Raw genomic sequence first — 23,348 nt, 5'->3', positions numbered from 1 at the left:
TGGCAGAACCGAATCCTAATTATTATCCTTCAATCACACTTCCCAGTGATAACTATTATTAACCATCTATCCTTTCTCAACTCCATCTATATACAGAGACAATATTTCTGGCACTCTCTCCCCAGCTAAAGTAAAATATTTCTTTTTCATGCCACAAGTTTATTAAGATTTTGGCCATATTTTCATACTTTAAATTCTTTTTACATTTTTTATATAATTGTACCACACTATAGCTTTTTAATCACCAGCCTCCAATCTCAGTCTGTTCAGAATATTCTTGGATACATTCATATGTGTATTTTTCCAAATAAACTTTAGGATAATTTTTTCAAGTTCCCAGGGGGAAAAGAAATCTCACTGAATTTTGAATGCACCCTTTTTAAGTTAGAGAAAAACTAAAGAAAATTTGACATTTTTGTAAGATTAAATCCTCTTCAAATTCAATAAGGTATATCTTGACATACATTTAAATCTTCTTTAAATCTCTCAGTAAAGCTTTATCATTTTCCTCACGTAAGTGTTTCATCTTTCTCATCAAATTGATTCCCAGATATTTTATGATTTCTGTTATTATTAAATGAATTTCTATTTTATTTTTAATATATTTTAAAATCTATACATTATTAAGTTGGTTTTGTCATTGACCACCTTACCAAATTATATTATTGTTTTAGTATTCTCTTTAAGTAATTCTCTTGGGGTTCCTAGATTTAAAATATATCCCATTCAAATAACAGTTTCTCCTCCTTTTGTTTTTTGTAAAACTTAGAAGTTCTTTGGTTCAGGGAAGAGGGACCCCAGATAAAGTATTCTTTGCTTTTCCTTAGCTACCTATATCCTAGTACTGTGTCACCAATTTAGGGTTTTTTGCAGAATTTCATATACCCCTCTTCCACACCACTTCACATTCCTTTTTGACCACAGGGTCACCTTACCTGCTGTCCGTAAAATTCACAATTCACCCCCCATGGGGAGAAATAACTGCTAAGTAATGGCCTTGACCTTCTGCCTTTAAACCAGGCCTCTCTCCATATGGCTTGTAGGAAGTAAGAGTGAACCCTGCCATCGTGCCACACTCTCTGCACTGTCCTACACCAGAATGCCTCATCCTCATCTTTATTTCTCCCCCATTCTGGGTTTACCTAGCTCTTCACCTTTGCCCTTTATCTCCCACTGGCTGACCTGTTCTCACTTCCCTTGTCGATGACATGACACGGATGGTTTTGCCCTCCTATTCCTTTCTCCTGACCATGGTTGAACTTGTCCTTTGCATCTTGCTGTCCATCCCCACCCTATCAAGCCTTAGCCTGCCACTGCCAGGCCTATGCCAGCCCCCATGCAGGAGAAACTCAACAACCTAAGAGACATTTGGTCTATGGAACACCAGGAAGACCAAGATGACCATGGCAGAGGACCATGGAGCAGGTAGACTTCTGGCCAAAGAAGTCCAAATGAGTCCCAGAGGGAAGCCTAGGGAAGAACTGACCTCTGGTTGGTGGGATACAGCTCTACTGTGATCACATCCAGAGCATTCCAGGCAGCAATGCTGGTCCCACAGAACAGACACTGCCAGCCAATCATCGCCGATTCGCTGTTGCCAAAAAACAGGAAGAAGCAGCAGACCGCCGAGATCAGCATGGAGCCACCTGCGGAGGGAGGTCAAGGGTAGAAAGAAACATGAAGCCCGTGTCTCGGACAAGACTGTCACCCACGTGTCTGGCCCCATCTCCCATCCTCACAGGGACGCCTGAAGTCAGGTCACCTGAAGTAGAACGTGCATCTCTGCACAGAGAGCACAGCTTGACTGCATGGTTCCCCAGCCACGGAACCAGAGCTCTTTGCGTGGTCACGTCACCAGAGTCAGCCTCCAGGAAGGATTCTGAAATTGTCATTCTGCGGTGCTTCCCAGCCCAAAATAACCAGGGACGAGGCAGAGAGGGTATTAATTGAGAGTCCGTTGTGTGTCAGACCTTGTTCTAGGTGCTTGAGATCCATCAGTATCAAAAAACTCCGTTCCCATGGAGCTTACATTCTGGTGAGAACACAAGTGTAAATAGGCTACAGAAGGAAAACCTGGAAAAGGGGCACAGTGCTCATTCTCCATTTACCCCCGTCTCCACCCGGCTATCTGATCTGCCCTTTCTCAGCCCTGCTCTGCGCCCCAGGAAGCTAACCCACGTGGACCGCACACCTGGGGCTCCCTTGTCAGTTGGGAGGAAAAAGAGATGGGAGTATTTCTTCCCAATTCCAGTCTTGTTTTAAAAGCCCTTTTGTGGTGATGGCTGCATCCCCCTGGGACTACAGTTCCTTCCGGGCACCTCCCCCTCCGCGGTTCCAGCTCTCACTGAGCTCTGTTAATGCTATTTTCTCCCCTTGTCCCTGCAGCCCTGGAGCTGGTGTCTGCTGCCCACTTTTGCTCATATCTGGGTGCCTCATCTGCCTTATTTGTTCCCACAAGAGTGCCCGCCACTCTATATGTAACCCCACCAATAAAGTCTCTTCACTAGAAGGAACTGGGGTCGATTCCTTCTCCAGCCAGGACTCTGGCTGACACAGCCAATGATGAGAGATCCCACTGAAAGAAGGGCCGTGTCAAATCCTGCCCAAATCTAATACGGCCACCCCAGAGGAGCTTGGGAAGTCCAGGGTGGATGCAGAGCACAGACCAGGAGTATGGCGGGAAATGAGGTGGGAATAGAGTTAGCGGAAAGGGGGTAAGAAGGCGGGCCCCAAACAACCAGCTGGGAAACAGAGCAAGAGTCCCCAGCAGGAACCAGGAGCCTGGGGGAAGGAGGGCATCCAGTTGCCAAGAAGCCGAGGCTGGCCTCATCGACAACTGCCTCCCTGGGGGGCTCTGCCTGGAATCTCACCCTCAGACCTGGAGCTGCCAAGACTAGCGCCAAACCGTGCTGACCAACTGGGAGATGGCAACTACCCTCCTGGTTTCTGCTGATTCTGGGAAGGGGCAGGGCTGTGAGCAGGTAGCCCGGTAACCTCTTCCCAAACAGCTAGGAGAGAACTAGAACGACAGGAGATGGGCGTCGGCTGGACCACAACTGCCCTGACAACTACGTCACTTACATGTATGCATCCCTTAAAGTGCCAGGCATGGGCTTAGCTTACAACAAATGTTGACAAGTGTTTGTTGAGTACAAAATATTATCCTCAAATACATCAAGTGATAGTTAGGGAACTCACCCTTCAACTAGGTTAGGTCTTCCTGCTAGAGGTCCCTATGGTCCATGTACTTCCACTTCCATAATTCTTGTTCTGCTTGTGATTGAGAGGCCTGAGTTCAAATCCCAGCTTCAACTGTGTGACCTTGAGTGAGTTACTTAACCTCTCTGTGCTGTGTCACTTTCCCCATCTATAAAATATTGATAAAAATAGTGCCTATCTCCTAGGGTTATTGTGAGGGATAAATGTGTGAATATTTACAAATGTTTGAAACAAAGCCTGAGCTATAATAAGCATTTCATAGGTGTTAGTTAAATGAAATTTCTAGTTTATATCTATCTCTTTCAATAGATCATTTGCTCCTTTAACACAAGAATGCTGTCTATCTCAATTACTCTTGTATTCCCATTGCCTACCACACAGCCTGGTAGAGAATAAGTGCTGCATAAATAAATATTTAGTGAATGAATAAATGAGGAGTGACAAGCTCATCAGGAAAACTTATACTCTGTTGTTAACATGACACTGTTTCTACCCAGGAAAAAGCACAGCAGAGTAGGCAGGACAAAAGACGCTCCAGCAGATTCTATAGAGGGCTTTGTCTGAGGACCATGGAGAAGGCTATTTCAAAACAGGTCACCCACATCCCACCGAGATCCTTCCTGAGCATCTGCTATTTGCCGTGCACTGAGAACACCACAGTTGATCCATCATGCCAGGCCTTTTACTAGAGACAGGAGGATACAAAGGGGACACGCTCTGAGCTCTTAACAATCTTGCTCAAAAGCAAAATACAGACATTAATAAATGAGTAATATATAGGGGCCAGCCCAGTGGGGCCTCCTACATACAAAAAAGAGGACGATTGGCATGGATGTTTGCTCAGGGACAATGTTCCTCACTAAAAAAAGAAAAAGAATAGTATATAAGGAATGATTAAACACCCCAGATATCCAATTTGGGAAGTATGGCTATTTAGCATTATAGAAGTCAGTTTTGTTTTTTGTTTTTTAAAGATTTTTTTTTCCTTTTTCTCCCCAAAGCCCCCCGGTACATAGTTGTGTATTTTTAGTTGTGGGTCCTTCTAGTTGTGGCATGTGGGATGCCACCTCAGCATGGCCTGATGAGCGGTGCCATGTTCATGCCCAGGATTCGAACTGGCAAAACCCTGGGCCACCAAAGTGGAGCACGCAAACTTAACCACTCGGCCACGGGGCCGGCCCCCTATAGAAGTCAGTTTTAATCTAGGAGACACTCATGATGACAGGAAGGGCTTCAACGGCCAGGGAAAGGCTGTGTACTCTCTCCCCGCCCTGCCTGCTCCCTGTGCCCAGCCTTCCCTCTGCTCCCGTGTGGGAGGGTGTACCGGTCACGGGCGGAGGGCCATCCTGATGCACGTGTGCACCCACTCTGCCCCTCATAGACGCTGCTTTCCCAAGAACCTCCTCGGCTACTCCAGGACCTGACCACAGAATTCACTGTTCGACCCTGGGACTCAAAAGGCCAGTGACAGAGTGGCAGAAGTGTCACACTCTCACACATTTCATCCCTTTGGAGCAAACGGAGGTATTATTTTAACACTTGTGAAAAGGGAGCTCAGAGAGGTAAAGGAAGTGCACAGCCTCATAAAGTGAATGTCGGCCAAGCTGGCTGCCCGACTCCCAGCCACCAGTCTTTTACTCGACACCACCCTGTAGCATTTTCTGCTGGAAAGCTCGCTGCTTCGGACTCATTTAGGAAAGAGGCATCCTCACGGGATCCAGGCAGTGCAGCAGCGTTACCAACTGGCACCTCCGTGGCGGCCGCAGGCTGGGCTCGGGCATCACAGAAGTTAATAAGACCATCGTTCCCTCAGCGGGCTGTAGCTCTAATAGGAGACAGCCCCACCTGCCGTGTCTAGGAGATGACTTCACCCTCACCGCAAGATGGAAAAGCCGAAATCACAGGCACTTCCTGTGTTCACCATTCTGAATATTCATGCTACTATTTATGATAATAATATTCCATATGAGCCAAACCCCAGGAAAAGCTTCTCTTCCCATAAAGACCTGGTCAATTTGCTCTTTCTTCTCTGAAAAAATGCCTCTGTGATTTCTTTTGTTTCCCTTTGGGCTTTGCAGCTAGAAATTGCAGTATTAATGTTACTGATCGCCCACATTCCTAGGGCAGACCTCCCGGCACATTTATTAGGTGTAGTCTCCCCACCCCTGGCCTGGGCTCATATTCTAATTTACATCATCCCGGCCCTGGGTGGATACATTTTGGTTCTTGTTCACCATGCATGGCATGTGTTTCTGTAACAAATTGCTGTAAATCCTGGCAGAATGAAGAAACCTTACATGAATATGGCTACCATTTTTGAGAATCCGCAATGCACCAAGCACGACAAGATGCTTTGGGTACATTATGTTCAATCCTCATAAACCCCTACCAGTGAGTTATAGGTATCATCACCTTGTAGATAATGAGACTGAGGACCAGAGAAGTAGAGAACGTGTTCAAAATCAAACAGCCGTTTGGTGATAGGATTCCAACATGAGTCTGTCTGACATCAAAGCCCAAATTTGTTATCACTATTAAATAATAATAAGTAATATGATTTGTTTAAATCATCTAATGAAACCAATGTTCATTTTAGAGCATTTTACATATTTTTCTGTCAATAATCCTACAAAGCATGTAGGGTGGATGTATTTAATTTCCCTATTGAAGTGCTAAGAGAATAAGTGACTGTCACAGAATTGCTGAGTCAGGAAATGAAGATGAGTTTCTGGCCTGGACCAGACGTCCTGGACTACCCCCGTGGGGTCCTTGGGTTTTGTAAAAATACCTCCTTGGCTCTACACTGTCGGATTCCATCTTACCTGTGCAGTTCCCTGTGCAAGATTTCTTTAGGAAAAAGTAAAATTCCACTGCTTTGATACCCTTTAAGCCACTGCCCTAGCCCACCAAAACACGGATGTCACATCCCTGACAACTCACCAATCATCTTGAGCCTTCCGACTCTATCCATGAGCAGGGCAGAAATGATGTTCCCAGGCAAGACAGACAGACTGCCAAGGAAGCTGACGAGGTAAATCAAGAAGTCGTTATCTTGCTCAAAGTCCATGTGGCAGCCCTCCTTCTGCTCCAGAAAGGTGACGTTGATAAAGCGACAGTTGATGAACTTGTGCTCGTAGAGGTCTGGGGAGAGAAGAAAACCTTTAGTTCATGTAAAGTGGAGGGGGCTGGGGAGACTCAGGGCAGAGGCAGGGACGAAGTTATGCCCTTTCCAGAGCCAGGCTGCACCGGCTTCTGGCAGTCAGACAGTCTCAAAGTCAAGGTGACATGTGGCCACGTATAGATGAAGCCAGAAACCTCTAAAAATGTAACGTCCTGTTCATGTTCCTATTAGCAAGAGGAAATGAAATGAACATTCCTTGAGGGGCGTGTTTAAGTATAACATCCCTCAAGCCAGATAACAGTCCTGCTTGTATCAATGAGGTGACACTGAGGGCCACAGTGGCTGGGCCCCTCCTCCAAAGCTACCCAGCTTATAGAAAGTAGAAGACAAGAGAATTGAGTCCAGATTGAGATAATTACTCCAGAGCCCATGCAGAAACCCAAACATTCTTCAAAATAAAAGCCATTTATTCAGTGGTTGCAAGGGCGGGACAGGGGAGAGATGACTAGGTAGAACACGGAGGATTTTTAGGGCAGTAAAAATACTCTGTATGATATTAAGATGATGGATACATGTCATTACACAGCTATGCACGCCCATAGACTGGACAACACCAAGAATGAGCCCTGAGGTGGGCTCCGAGCAATCATGATGTGTGAATGTAGGTTCATCAATTGGAACAAATGTACCAGTCTGGTGGGGGATGTTGATAATGCTGAGACTATGTGTCGGGGCTGGGGGGGGGGGGGGTGGCGGGATATGGAAATCTCTGTACCTTTCTTCTAACTTTGTTGGAAACCTAAAACTTCTCTTAAAAATAAATTCTAAAAAAAATAAAAAACACTTGCTTGGGAACCAGTTCCCGTATCTTGTCACATCTTCTAACACCACCTGTCCTAGCTGAAAGGTCACTAAAGAGGCTCTCAGGGAACCTGGGTTTGGGGATCTGGTTCTGCTGCTGACCCTCTTTAACCTCCCTGGGCTGGCTATAAACTTAGAGGTGTACACCTGATTATCTCCATGGCTTCCCAGCTCTGTTTCATGACTACAAGTGTTTGCAAAAATCCCCATGTCAAGAGTATGCAAACAAAGAAGCATCATTAAAACTTGAAAGAAGAAAACGAAAGCTATGCCAGGTTTTAATGACAAGTAGTCAATGCACAGAACTCATCATTATTTTTTAAGTTCAGGCTAAAGAATAAAATTAGGAAGGTCAATCCCATAATGGATTATTTAGAGACTGAGGCATGTTCGGACAGCAGATATTGAACCCTTTGAGGCTGACATCACGGAGGAAGAAGCTGTTCCTGCATAAACCATCCTTTGGTGCTGATGTCAGGGAGAAAGCCCTGATATGGGCATAATGCAAGGAGTTCAACAGAAAGATCACAGACTTTAGAGCCAAACCATTAAGCAATAAATCCGGGCTCCTCCAACTGGCTAGCTCTGGCCTTGGGCAAGCTGCTTAAGCCTCTGTTCCCTTAGCTATAAGATGGGGATAATAGTACATTTCTCACTTGAAACGGTGTAGGTAAAGCCTCTGGTAAAGCTCAGTTAGTTTCCTTTTATCCCAACTCTATTTGGCATTAATTTATGATGAGAATTGTAAAAGTAACAAGCAGTGGTGGAATTCTGTAATTTTTTTTTTAACTATGGAAGTCTGAAATGGTGTGATTTTAAAATATTCTGTCATCTCACTTCATGCACAAGGCTTGAGAAGATGCAATTTTCCCTTTTCATTCATTATCGTGAGAACATGAACCTTGAATTTTACAAGTTTCAAATTAGGCACGGTCTTCAAGAACTCACTCTGTGTATAAAATGCAGCCCTCCTGGAATGCTGCGTTTTATCTGTGTCATACTTTGTTCCTACCGAAGACCATTCAGATCAGTCTTGTGGAGATCAGAACACCCGCCCAGAACTTGTGTTTCCATTTTACATGCGATAAAACTGAGATGCAGATAAATTAAATGCCTTGGTAAAGAGTGTTCAACTAATTCATGCCATATCTGAGGCTAGAACCCATTTATCTATCCTAAGGCTCAGCACTTACTTCTGTGAGTACTTTCTTGTTCCTAAAGGGTATGACTGAGTAGTTTTGTTCCCAGCCAAGACTAGTCCCCCTTTGTCACCGTCTACCCACACTGTCCACGTTCTTACCTGTGTTATAAAAGATGGTTGACTCAATGGTGCAATTTTTGAAATAGGTATCAGTAGACGTAACATCTTCGAAATAGCACTCATCAAACAACGTGTCCTCAAAGAGTACATGTTTAAAGTACATCTTTGTGAACCTGTGGGAAAGACATTAGCCCCTCAGTGATTCATCCAGGAAAAAAAGAAACTTGAGACCCAAAAGGAAAATACGGACAGGCAGAAAAAGGAGAATTGCACACCAAAAGCTGTTGCAATGTTATTTTCAACCTAGACTAGTTCCTTATTTCTTGGCTGTGGGTTTATAAATAGAGAAGGGCCTCAGGCCTGTGGAAGCTGGTGCCTACTCCAGGTACATATGGGGTTCTATGCATCAGCCTGGTGGTTCCCAAATGCAGGTCCATGGACCTTCTGCATGAGAATCCTAGAAATGTGAAACAGTGTGAAGTGGGAATATTGATAACATCTCACTTTATGAGCTTTAAAAACATGCATGTCCCTCGCTTGGTCTTAGCAATGGAAGTGTGAGGACCCAAGAATATTCATTTTTTAAATTATCTAAACAAAAATGTGGGGAAATCAGCACTGTCATTCACACTGTTGGTAAAATGTAATTGATGCAGTCTCATTCGAGAGCAATTTTGCACAATTTAAAATGCACAAGCCCTTTGACCTGGGAATATCACTTTTAAGAATTTATCCTACATATACTTGCTCATGTGTTCAAACACACAACGTTCATTGATCTTCACTGCAACATATAACAGCAAAGGATTACTAAGATAGATAGATACATTACAATACAATGGAATACCACATGGCATTATAATAATTAGGTAGATCTATATGTCTTAATATGGAACAATCTTCAAGATATATCATTAACAGAAAAAATTAAATGCAATACTGTGTTTATAGCATGTAACCACTTGTGTGAGAAAGGATATGGTACATATGCCTCCATATGCATAGGATATACCTGCAGATTTACACAAGAAACTGGTAGATTGGTTGGCCCTGGGGAAGTGCAGTGGGCGCTAGGAATGAGAGAAACTAAATTTTTCCTTTATACTAAGTGAATACATTACTTTTTCACTTAAAAATAAAACAGTTAATAAGGGATAAAGCACCCAGATGATTATGAGGTGTAGCCACATTTGGGAGCTGTTGCACTGCTCCAAATCCTGCATAAACTTAATAGGAAAGAATAACTCTACGTTAAAAAAACATATACTGATGGGGCTGGCCCCATGCTGTAGCAGTTAAGTTCATGCACTCCGCTTCAGCAGCCTGGGGTTCCCCAGTTCGGATCCCGGGTGCGGACCTACGTACCACATGTCAAGCCATGCTGTGGCAGGCGTCCCACATATAAAGTAGAGGGAGATGGGCATAGATGTTAGCTCAGGGCCACTCTTCTCAGCAAAAAGAGGAGGACTGGTGGCAGATGTTAGTTCAGGGTTAATCTTCCTCAAAGCAACAACAACAATAACATATACCTATACATATTAACCTCATTCTCTATTGCTAACATTTACCAAGGTTGGTCAAACTTTTAAGCTAAAAACCTTTCGATATGTCTTCATTTGTGAAGAATTACAACCCATTCATTCATTCAGCTGTCTATTCATTTATTTACATATTCAGTCTTCAGCAAACACTTACTGAGCTTGGCCCTAGATGCTATGAGTATACAAAGGAAAGACGTGGTCCCTGCCTTAAAGCCTAATAAAAGAAGAAAATAAAAAGCAAACGGATAACTATAATACCGCAGGAATCAGCATGATAGAGGTAACATGGGGTGCTGAGGGTCATTGTTCCTCTCCAGGGCCACCAGATAACTCAGGCCATGACCATATATGAGGGCTAGAGCCCCTTACCCTTCATGCAATATTGTGTTCTGCTCAGAACCCTAACCTAGAGCCACCTATCATTAGCTTCTGCAAAAAAACCTCCCGCTCAACAAGAAGGGCTGGGCAGGAGCTTCTCAAAGAGAGCTCTCCAGACCACTCACATCAGAAGAAAATGGAAGGTTATTACAAAAGACGTAGTTTCCTACATTCCAACCCAGACCTCTTGAACTGTAATCACCAGAAGCAGATGCCAGATTATTATGCATTTAAAAATGTGAGAGTCATTGGTCTAGAAAGCCAAATTATTTTGAATAATTTTTCTTAAGGTCAAATTTGCTACAGACTTTTAAACAGGAGCCTCCAAATCTATCACTGCATTCTTCAGATTTTCTTGGGAAAACTAATTGGTAAGGCTTTTGTTACAGAAAGATGCCTCTGATTTCAAAATTAATGTAATTTGTGTGCTGGATGTGTTTACTCAAGAAAGCTACGTCTGCACACTGTCTCAGGTCTCTGCCTTTCTTAATATATCCTTCTCTTTAATATAGTAATAGGCTGCTGATGTGGCCTTCAGTGATATTTGAATGTTCTGCCAAGGATGGGTGAGAAAGCACAGCCATAAATCATAATGGGCCTGACGCAAGCAGACGTTAAAATGTATCTCCAAGTGAGTTATAAAAAGCCAAAGTTATAAAGGAAGAGATAAAAGGGGAAAGGGCCAACGCATATTTTATGAGTCTTTATATAAATCATCTCTTCTGATCTTTAATTTATATACTGAACTGGCTCGAGAGTCTTCATTCAGGAGAGTTCAAAGGCTGAAAGAAAAGTTAGCAAAAGTAGCTTGTGGAAATTTTCCTTCAAGGAAACAGAAGCCATTGGCAAACCAGAGTCTACGGCAGAATTATTATTGCAAACATTTTATTTCAGTTACCCTCAGGCCCAATGCTTAGTCCACCAAATGATCTAAACTGCGCCAAAAGTCATACCTATGTAGTTGTAGGGGAGGAAGACATTTCCTCTACCTTCTCTGGGTTCGTCTGGCCAGAGAACGAATTAAATTCACATGAGACAAAATAGCAGGAGAAAATTGAACAAAACTTTATAACATGTATACATGGGAGAGGGTCAGGCAAGCTGAGTAACTCGCCAAAATGGCTGAAGCCCCTACTTAAATATCATATCCAGCCAAAAGACAAAGGAGGATGTTGGGGGCAGGGGGAGTCAGTTATAGGCGGTCACCAGAAACAGGAATAAGATTACTATGCAGATTCAAGTCCCTGCATTCCGCACAGACAGGAGTCTCCAGAGATAAGGCCATCCACCCGGCCCCCTGGCAGAGAGGGAGATATCTTTACAGATGGTGATTTCCTTTACAATGTAAATGTCTCTTAAAAAGGGTAAGTAAATTCTACTTTTCAGTTGCTTTCCTGTCTGCAAAGTAACCAGCGTCAAATAATCATCATGCCAAAGACACATATCTTGGGGTGGCCAATTCCAGGCCCCCACATAGTCATCATGTTTTAGATTTGATGGCATCACCCTCAAGAAACTCAGTCTAATTAAAGAGAGAAACAAGAAAACTGACAATTAAAATTTAGTGTGATAATTATCGAGATAGAGGTGTCCTATGAAATCACTTCAAAGGGGGCACTTGTGATCAGTTGGGAAAAGCATCAGGGGAGTTACGCTGAAGGACAAATGAAAGTTATCTAAGCAAAGATGTGAAGGACGTGCACAAAAAGACCGCGAAGGGTTCTACTGTGCTGTATATAGGGTCGCTAGGAGTAGGAATCAACTCAACGGGCACCAACAGTATACACAGAGACCACATCCAGACAAATTAAGGACCTAAATGTGAAAAGTAAACTTTAAACCTTAGGGGAAGAAAAACTGAAAATGACTTTATGACCTTGAACACAAAGGATGTCTCAAATAAGAGCCAAAAGACACAAGCTTTAAAGGAAAGGTGCTAAATTTGGCATTAAGATATAAAATATCTACACAAGAAAGGACTCCATAAGCAAAGTAAGAAAACAAGTCACAAACTGTCAGAGCCAAGTGGAGCCCTAGGAGACACGACTACTAAATGTGATGAGGTAACCTGGACGGGATCCTGGAACAGAAAAAACATCAGGTAAAAACTGAGGAAATCTGAACAAAGTAGAGACTTTTTAGTGAATGATAATGGATTGATATTGGTTTATTAATTGTAACAAATGTGCCATAGATAATATAAGATGTTATAATAGGGACAATTAGGTGTGGAGTATACGGAAACTTTCTGCACCATCTTTGCAATTTTTCTGTGAAACTAAAATGTCCTAAAATTAAAAGTCTATTAAAAGAAAAACAGAAAATTTTCAAACACACAATTGACAATTGCTTTCTACACATAATTTACAAGAATTCATGTCCTATAAACTGAATGTTTGTGCCCTCCAAACTTCATATGTTGAACATAATCCTCAGTGTGATGGTGTTTGAAGGTGGGGCCTTCGGGAGGAGATTAGGTCCTGAAGGTAGAGCCCTCATGAATGGGATTAGTGCCCTTAAAAGGGAGTCACAGAGAGCTCCCTCCTCCATGTCTCCAGGTGAAGACACAGTGAGAAGACAGACGTCTATCAAACAGGAAGTAGGCCCTCACCAGATACCAAATCTGCCTGCACCTTGATCTTGGACTTCCAGCCTCCAGAATTGGGAGAAATACATTTCTGTTGTTTATAAACTGCCTAGTCTGTGGCATTTTGTTATAGCAGCCTGAATGGACAGAGACATCATACAAATTAGTATGAAAATGATAATCCAATGAATAAAATAAACAAAGCCCATGAACAGATACAGAAAAGGAAACCTGAATAGCCAATAAACATAGGAAAAGATACTCCATCTCACTAGGACTGGAAAATGCAAATCCAAGTACGATGAGAGACCATTCACACTCATCCATCTCACAATACCAAGTTTTAGCCCAGTTGTAGAGAAGTAGGCACACTCATCCTGCTACTGGAGTGTAATTAGTGCACACCCTTCAGAGAACAACTTGGCACAACACACTGAAGTTTAAGATGCTCACCTCCTCCCACCTAGCAATTCCACTTCCAGGTATAAGGGCTAGAAAAAGTTGTCCATAAGAACACTTATTGCAGCATTATGTGGAATAGCAAAAAAAGGAGAATGATTTATATGTCTATCCAAAGGAGATCAGACAAACACGTTATGGAATGCTCATATCATGAAATTCAAGTTAATGAAATTGAATGATGTAGCTATGCTAACCAACACAGAGAATTCTCAAAATCATAATTTTATACCAAAAACAAGTTGCAAAATTTATACTATAGTAATTAAACATTTGCCTATATAACATAGCATGATATTTATCTAAAATTTAAACCATGCAGAAGAGTATTGTACAATGTTTATAGACATATAAATATATGGGAAAAGTATAAAAACACGTGAATGTAAAACGCCAAATTTCTGACAATGGTGATCATTACCCCTTGGGAGGGACAGTAATCTCATCAAGAAGGGTAACAGAGTGAGTAACGCTTAATCTACAGTAAAATCTGAAGTAAACATAGTATAGTTTATGATTTGATAAAGCTAGGTGTGAATAGGGTTGTTTGTATTATTCTCTATTCTCTACGTATTCGGTATATTTCACAATCGAATAAAAAGGGAAAGAAAGGAGACAAAACAATCGTTATTTGAAGATGATAGCCTTCTATAACAATAACAAAGGGAAACTGTTGGAACTACTAAAAGAGCTCAGTTAGATACAAAATACACATCCAGAAATCAATAGGGTTTCTATTTATTTGCAATAACCTGTGGAAATGTTTGATGGGGGAAAAGCAATTCCCATTTTCAGTAGCCAATAAAATTATAAAACATCCAGGAAGGGTCTCAGCAAGAACTATGCAGGGCCTATATTCAATTACAAAATTTTACTGAGATGTTTTATTAACTCTGAGGCATTATACACATTATATATCAATACGATCACTTTCAGATGTGGAATTGGAGGCGTAGACAGGTCAGAGATGGCTCAGCTAGTTACTGATGGATCAAGGCCAAGGCTTGGACCCAGTCACTCAATCCATGGCTGCTTCCTGAAATCCAGAAGCCAGAAGGTACACTGACACATTTCCCACCATTGGCATCCTCATGGAGCTTTACTGTCCTGAAACAGGCCCACAGCAGCTGCAGAAAATTCTCATTTATGCCCCAGTAAAAGCAGCCTTCAACAGCGTGGGTAACATTTCAGTGTGACACGTGAAATCAACCTTCTTCTCTTTTCTAGATGTGTATTTGCTTTCTTTCCCTCTCTGCTCTTCCCACTCCCTACTATACTACACAGCTCATTTTAGAGTTAAACCTGGGCAGTCTCATTTTCATCCCAAGCTATTCAACTCTGAGCTTCAAGAAGAACTCATGAGAGCTTTTCTCCTATTTTTCACTGGCCAATTGTCCTATGTGAAGACTACTCTTTCCCATTTGAGGTTCCAGCCATGAGCAGAACACAGCATCAACTCCCCTTTCAGTTGTGCGGAAAACACAAGATTATGACATTACTTCCTGGGTCATGACCCCTCACAAACAGGAATCAGGCACATCTCCCGGATGTCCAGGGAGTTTTAAATCAGATAATCTGAACAGTGTCAAGATAGCAGCATAGGCAGACTCTGAGTTCACCTCCTCCCATGGACACAACAAATTTACAGCTACTCTTGGAATAGTTACCCCTGAGAGAGAACTGAAAACTGGATAAAAAGAACCCACACAACAAGGGATGGCGCTGGCTGACGTGGAAGAGGTAGAAATTCCTTTCTGGAGAGAAAAAGGCCATCTTCAAGCTGTGGTGCTTCATGGATGACCCAGAGCAATCCTAAGGTATGCAGCCTTCCCTGCATGAGGGGCAGACCTGCATTGATGGAGTGTGTGGGGCCTCTGCAGTGGGGTGGCTGGGTCCACTTCAGTGGGTCGGGGTGCATGCATGGGGCAGGACTACGTTGACGGGGTGTGTGGCCCTGTGGGCAGTGGGGCTTGTCAGCCACAGAAGAGCTGTTCCTCTCAAACAGCCACATGGGGGATTGGCCCCACCTTCCAAAGCCTGAAACAATTGGGTTCTCCCATGCCTGGGGCTGGCCCCACTCAGCTGCAATCCTGAGAGAGCTGACAACAGCCTTGCAGGCCAGAGGCCTACAGCAATTGTAAGCTCCTGAACATAGCAACTAGCCACACTGAGGGCCTACTCACTCAACAGAAAAATTGCAAAAGAAATTTCCCATTAGACCTTGCAGCCAACTGTGCTGGTGCTCCCCACACCCAAAAAAGTGACTGAAGGGTCCATAGCAACCAAAAGCAGCTGAACATTACAACCAGCCAGCCAGGGGGACTAGCCTAGACTCCCCAGGACCTGTAGCAAGAGCAACCCTGCCACAACAGAAGTAAACATGTAGCCCACACAGTGGTCGCTCCTGGAACATTTGGAACTGGTGATGAGAGGGAAGCACACTGCCGGGCCTCATAAGGCATCTCATACATAAGGCCACCTCTCCAAAATCAGGAGATGTAGCTGATCTACCTAATACATAGATATAAGCACAGAGATAGAGGCAAAATGAGGAGACAAAGGAATACATTCCAAGTAAAGGAACAGGACAAAACCCAGAAAAAGAACTAAGCGAAACACAGATAGACAATCTACCTGACAAAGAGAAGAAACTAAGAGTCATAAGAATGCTCACTGATCTTGGGAGAAGAATGGGTGAACTCAGTGAGAACTTTAACAAAGAATTGGAACATACAAAAAAGAACCAATCAAAAATGAAGAATATGATACAGGAAATGAAAAATTCACTAGAGGGACTCAAAAGCAGAGCAGATGATACAGAAGAAGAGATCAGTGAGCTGGACAAAAGACTAGAGGAAATCATCCAAGCTGAAAAGATAAAAGAAAAAAGAATTAAAAAGAACAAGGACTGCCTAAGGGAGCTCTGGGACAACAACAAGTGCACTAACATCCATATTATATGTGTCCCAGAAGGAGAAGAGAGAGACAAAGGGGCAGAGAATCTACTTGAAGAAATAATAGCTGAAAACTTTCCTAACCTTAGGAAGGAAACAGATGTCCAGGTACAGGAAGTACAGAGAACACCAAAAAGGTCCACACCAAGACATATTATAATTAAAATGTCAAGAATTAAAGATAAAGAAAGAATCCTAAAAGCTGCAAGAGGAAGGCAAGAAGTTACAAATAAAGGAAACCCCATAAGGCTATCAGCTGACTTCTCAGCAGAAACCTTACATGATAGAAGGAAGAGGCATGATATACCTAAAGTGCTGAAAGGAAAAAAACCTACAGCCAAGAATTCTCTGTGGGCCGGCTCAGTGGCGCAGTGATTAAGTTTGCATGTTCCACTTCTCGGCAGCCCTGGATTCGCCAGTTCGGATCCTGGGCACAGACATGGCACTGCTTGGCAAAAGCATACTCTGTCCAGTAAGGTCATCATTCAGAATGGAAGGAGATAAAAGAGTTTTCCAGACAAGCAAAAACTAAAGGGGTTTATCACCAAGAAACCAGCCTACAAGAAATGCTAAAGGGAATTATTTAAGTGGAACAGGAAAGCTCACAAATAGGAATAAGAAAATTATCCAAAAAAAAAGCAATAAAATCACTGGTAAAGGCATATATACAGTAAAGGTAGCAGTTTAACAACCTATAAGCTAATATGAAGGTCAAATGACAAAAGTACTAAAATTATCTATTTCCATGATAAGAGGGTATTGGAAAAGCCACAAATATGTGGAGATAACACAAAATGCTACTGAACAACAATTGGGTCAATGAAGAAATCATAGGAGAAATTAAAAAAATACCTTGAGACAAAAGAAAATGAAAATATGACATGCCAAAATTTATGGGATACAGCAAAAGTGGTCCTAAGAGAGAAGTTTATAGCACAACAGGCCTACCTCAACAAACAAGAAAAATCTCAAATAAACAATCTAACAGTGCACCTAAAGGATCTAGGAAAAGAAGAATAAACAAAGCCCCAAATCAATAGAAGGAAGGAAATAATAAAAATCAGAACAGAAATAAATGAAAGAGGCTAAAACAAAATACAAAAAAAATCAATGAAATAAAGAGCTAGTTCTTTGAAAAGATAAACAAAATTGACAAACCTTTAATTAGACTCACCAAGAAAAAAAGAAAGAAGGTTCAAATAAATAAAATCAGAAATGAAAGAGGAGAAATTACAACAGACATTTCAAAAACCGAAAAGATTACTAAAAGCTATACACCAACAAATTGGATAATCTAGAAGAAATGGATAAAGGTTTACAATCATACAACCTTCCAAAACTGAATCAAGAAGAAATAGAGAATTTGAATAGAACAATCACCAGGAGGGAGATCGAAACAGTAATCAAAAACCTCCCAAAAAATAAGAGTCTAGGACCAGATGGCTTACCTGCTGAATTCTACCAAACATTCAAAGAAGACTTAATACCTATCCTTCTCAAACTCTTCCAAAAAACTGAAGAGGAGGGGAAGCTTCCTAACTCATTCTACAAGGCCAACATCACCCGGACACCAAAACCTGACAAGGACAACACAGTAAAAGAAAATAAAAGGCCAATATCCCCAATAAACATCAATGCAAAAATCCTCAACAAAATACTAGCGAATGGAATACAGCAATACATTAAAAAGAGCATAGATCATGATCAGTGGGATTTATTCCAGGGATGCAGGGATGGTTCAATATCGGCAAATCAATCAACGTGATACACCACGTTAGCAAAATAAAAAATAAAAATCACATGATCATCTCAATAGATGCAGAGAAAGCATTTGACAAGATACAGCACCCATTTGTGATAAAAATTCTGAATAAAATGGGTATGGAAGGAAAGTACCTCAACATAATAAAGGCCATATATGACAAACCCAGAGCTAATATCATTCTCAATGCAGAAAAACTGAAAGCTATCCCTCTAAGAACAAGAACCAGACAAGGATGCCCACTGTCACCACTCTTATTTAACGTAGTATTGGAAGTCCTAGCCAGAGCAATCAGGCAAGAAAAGGAAATAAAAGGGATCCACATTGGAAAGGAAGAAGTGAAACTGTCACTACTTTCAGATGACATAATTTTATAATAGAAAACCCTAAAGACTCCACCAAAAAGCTTTTAGAAATAATAAAGGAATACTGTAAAGTTGCAGGATACAAAATCAACATACAAAAATCAGTTGTGTTTCTGTACACTAACAACAAAGTAGCAGAAACAGAAATTAAGAATACAATCCCATTTACAATTGCAACAAAAAAATAAAATATCCAGGAATAAAAGTAACCAAAGAAGTGAAAGACCTGTACGCTGAAAACTGTAACACATTGTTGAAAGAAATTGAGGAAGACAAAGAAATGGAAAGATATTCCATGCTCTTGGATTGGAAGAATTAACACAAAATGTCCGCACTTCCTAAAGAAATCTACAGATTCAATGCAATCTCTATCAAAGTTCCAACGACAGTTTTCACAGAAATAGAACAAGGAATCCTAAAATTTATATGGAATAACAAAAGATCCTGAATAGCCAAAGGATTCATGAGAAAAAAAAACAAAGCTGGAGGTATCATACTCCCTGATTTCAAAATATACTGCAAAGTCATAGTAACCAAAACAGCATGGCACTGGCATAAAAACAGACACACAGATCAGTGGAACAGAATCGAGAACCCAGAAATAAACCTACACATCTATGAACAGCCAATTTTCAACAAGAGAGCCAAGAACGTACAATGGAGAAAGGAGAGTCTCCTCAATAAACGGTGTTGGGAAAACTGGACAGCCACACGCAAAAGAATGAAAGTAGACCACTATCTTACACCATACGCAAAAATTAACTCAAAATGGATTAAAGACTTGAACGTAAGGCCTGAAACCATGAAACTTCTAGAAGAAAATATAGGCAGTACGCTCTTAGGCAGCAGTCTTAGCAGCATATTTTCAAGTACCGTATCTGACCCGGCAAGGGAAACAACACATAAAATAAACAAATGGGACTATGTCAAACTAAAAAGCTTCTGCACAGCAAAGGAAACCATCAGCGAAACAAAAAGACAAGCTAACAATTGGGAGAAGCTATTTGCCCACCATATATCTGAGACAGGGTTAATATGCAAAATATACATAGAATTCATACATCTCAACAACAAAAAAACTAATAATCCAATAGAAAAATGGGCAAAAGATCTGAACAGACTTTTCTCCAAAGAAGATATACAGATGGCCAACAGGCACATGAAAAATACTCAACATCATTAACTATCAGGGAAATGCAAATCAAAACTACGAGATATCACCTCACGCTCATCAGAATGGTATAATTAATAAGACAGGAAACAAGTGTTGGCGAGGATATGGAGAAAAAGGAACCCCCATACACTGCTGGTGGGAGTGCAAACTGGTGCAGCCGCTATGGAAAACATTATGGACATTCCTCAAACAATTAAGAATAGAACTACCATACAATCCAGCTATTCCACTGCTGGGTATTTATTCAAAGAACATGAAAACATGAATACGTAAAGATATACACAGCTCTATGTTCATCACAGCATTATACACAATAGCCAAGGTTTGGAAGCAACCTAGGTGCCCATCAAAGGAGGAATGGATAAAGATGTGGTATATGTACACAATGGAATACTACTCAGCCATAAGAAATGATGAAATCTGGCCATTTGTGACAACATGGATGGACCTAGAGGGTATTATGTTAAGCGAAATAAGTCAGAAGGAGAAAGTCAAATACCATATGATCTCACTCATAAATAGAAGATAAAAACAAAAGCAAACAAATGCACAGAGACAGAGATTGGACTGGTGGTTACCAGGTGGGAAAGGGGGTGGGATGATGGCAAAAGGGGTAATTAGGCACATGTGTGTGGTGAAGGATGGTAATTAGTCGTTGGGTGGTGAACATGATGTAATCTACACAGAAATCAAAATATAATGAGGTACACCCAAAATTAGTATAATATTATAAACCATGAAGTAAAAAAAAATTAAATTAATAAACAAAAAGAAAATCAATCAATCAGATAATCCCCTTCCCCATCCTAACCCTCACAGTAATGAGCCCTGCCAAGCACACATTTCTTCTCAAGTGGAGAGGGTAAGTTAATTAATTAGTTTACACATGCTCTAGGATGAAAAGCTATCCTGTTTTTAATTAATAGTAAGGAAAACCTGGCCTGATATTTTGGCTCAGGGTTTAAAACATGGACTTTTTCTATTGCCTTTCTTGCATTTTCTAAAAACTCAGGAGTTCTGAAGCAAACGCAGTGTAAGAGCCACGTGATCCCCTAAGATGCACCAGGAGGCTGCGGACGGTGCTCGGGGAGCAGGCCAAAACTAATCTGCGTACTTTTGTTTCTTCTTGGGGCGAAAGGGATGGGTTGTACAGAAGGATGAAGTTTAGCTGTCAAGAGGATGCCCTTTAATGACAAAGCCCGTGGGGGAAGTCTGAAGCCCTGTTTACACAAAAGTCATTTTCCCCCGTGTGTGACAGTCAATAAAGTAAACAGTTTCCATCTACATTTTAAATCAGCGAAGTGTGGATAAAGTTAAAGGATGAATACTGGTACGAACAGGAGAAACGCCACAACCAACTAAAGAACAGTAGCCTCTCCAAAGAGGCTTGGGGTTTTCAAAGATGAGGTGTTTTCTAGCTCATGACCAGCAGATGGCAGCATAACTCAAGGAAAGAGACCAGATTTGTCCACTCAGCTCAGTTTCAAAGGTTCCTAATCTTCCAAGGAGAAAAACACTCTTTTTATTCAATTTGCCGGGGGCGGGCAATTATGGGCTTCAAGTGACAGTGGTTGTACTTTTAGTATTCGTTGGTTAGAAAACATACATATGACAAGTTAAAATCAATTCATTGTAACTTTTAAAGGAATTTGTATTTTAATATCACACAAAAACACCCACACACAGTTGAAACATAGAAACACGGTAGAACATGTGTGCATGCAGGATATTTACATCCACTCCCAGACAATCCTCAGCATGTGTCTGCATTCCCAGACCCTTGTCAATAACTCCACGGTCCCCTGGGGTCCTGGGTCCGCAAGATGGGACCACAGATTTCACAAACGCTTGCTTCCTCCTTGCTGTACCCAGCACCTTGCTGACAGCTTCAGGAGGCTGAGAAAAGTGAAAAGAACAGAGTGGACCAAAAGTTCCCATTTTCTGCTTAGCTAAGTCTTAGAGCTCCTAAACCAGCCTGTCATAAATCACAAGGGCTCTGGCATTGCAATTAACTTTTTAATGCAGAAAACATCATGTAAAACAGGGCCTCTTGAAGTGGAGATTTTCCCAGTGAGATGATATTAGTAGTTGTCAAGGTTACAGGATTGGAGCCCGAATGCCTGGTTGGGAGAGAGACATTTCTATTTAGGTTGGCTGTGTGGTCTTGGGCAAGTGACTCCACCTCTCTGTTTCCCCATCTGTAAGAGATAAAAAGCATATTTCTCCCCTCCTGAAGGTTTTGTGAGGATTAAATGAAATAATCTATGTAAGGCATTAAGGCAGTGCCAGGCACATAGAAATGCTGGATAATGTGAGCTACCGCAGTTAGCATTATTGGCATTACTATCATTATTATTACTAATATCACAATAGAGTATCACAGAACATTGGGAACTTCCTAAATGAGGCACCTTTTAGTGAATTCATCTCTGCAGGGAATGGTGTCATAGCATGAGTATCATCTAGCCATCCACAATGACCCTTAGATTTCAACATTTCCAAAGCATTCTAATAAAGCAAGGGCACCATTTCTTCCTTGGCGATGCCAACACAAGATTCCTTGAGTCATACTGAAGAGCCCTAGAGTGAGTGAGAAATGCTGGGGCTATTGCCACCCACTGCCACTGGCTTTGGAGCCGCCACCCCTGCAGTGACCACTCTCAGCAGATCACAGTGACTCTGAAGTGTCTCTGCAGAGGGCGTGTGCATGCGTGGGTGTATGTGTTTGAGACTCAGCTTCTGCATTGAAAAATAGCATCTGAAAATCTGAATTCCACGTCCACTGACACTTGACACTAACCTTCTTTTCCAAAGGTCTCCTATTTGTAGAAATAATATTCCTCCTTTCCTTTCACGCTTTCTCATCCTAAATAACAGTGAACGTTTGCTAAGGTCTGGCCTGGAAGAGCCGTATGGACTAGACCACAGAAGGCATCCTCCTTGGACTTCACTCAGACACACACTCCTTCCCCAAGTGACTAACAGTCATGGGCAGGACCACTCCACTTGGTCATGTGGGTGGGTGTGGGGAGGGGAGGTAGACCATGAGCTGGAGGAGAGAATTCATGGTGTTAATTTTTGTACAGAGGTGGTAAATATGGGGCAGTTTCTATCACTGACACTGAACTATCTGGGCCATGGTATTTCTGGTGCCACCATGCAGCCTGAACCGATGAGCTTGCTAAGTACGATTCAAGAAGGGCAACAGCAGAGAAATAAAAGCTCAGCTTAGTGAATAATGTGGCCTGGGGTAAACTTTAATGTCCTGCCCTGACCCATTTGGGGGGCTGCAGAAAGCAGCCTCAAAGAGGCATTCTTCAACCCCAGTGGGCTGGACCGTGTGTCTCATTTGTCTCAAGAAGAGAAAGAGGGGAAGTCAAACAGATTCAGGAAGCAGCCCGCAAAGATGTAGGCAGGACTTTTCTAAAACTCCACTTATCTTTCCCTAAAGGACAACGACACTCTTGATGATGCTGGGCCATGCTAACCAACCCATGGAGGTAATATTAGGTGAAAGACTAACATAGATAGTACCCTGTTGGCCTTAGCCTGGAGAAGCTTCTAGAATCAAAGCAAAAGCTCAACAACCAGGTCATGGGTTGCTGCAGGGACCTCAGCAGTTAGAGCTCTGTGCCTTCTCTCCAGGCAAGCACCATAAGGGCCACA

General features: G+C 42.0%; 1 protein-coding gene across 10 annotated transcripts in view; it reads right to left on the bottom strand.

Moving 5' to 3' along the window:
• Nucleotides 1-23,348, bottom strand: part of SV2B (synaptic vesicle glycoprotein 2B) — a 194,199-nt gene that overhangs the window by 8,479 nt on the left and 162,372 nt on the right. For all 10 annotated transcript variants that reach the window (XM_044761749.2, XM_070495824.1, XM_070495825.1 and 7 more), the window contains 3 exons: nt 8,502-8,635; nt 6,160-6,360; nt 1,487-1,646 (listed from right to left, as the gene is read on the bottom strand). In XM_044761749.2, coding sequence (XP_044617684.1) covers nt 1,487-1,646; nt 6,160-6,360; nt 8,502-8,635 — 495 coding nt within the window. The remainder of the gene's footprint in view (nt 1-1,486; nt 1,647-6,159; nt 6,361-8,501; nt 8,636-23,348) is intronic.

This window comes from Equus asinus, chromosome 2 (assembly GCF_041296235.1).
Source record: "Equus asinus isolate D_3611 breed Donkey chromosome 2, EquAss-T2T_v2, whole genome shotgun sequence".
Lineage (NCBI taxonomy): Eukaryota > Metazoa > Chordata > Mammalia > Perissodactyla > Equidae > Equus > Equus asinus.
The sequence above is the reverse complement of the archived record's forward strand: the minus strand, read 5'-3'. Positions and strand labels throughout refer to the sequence as shown.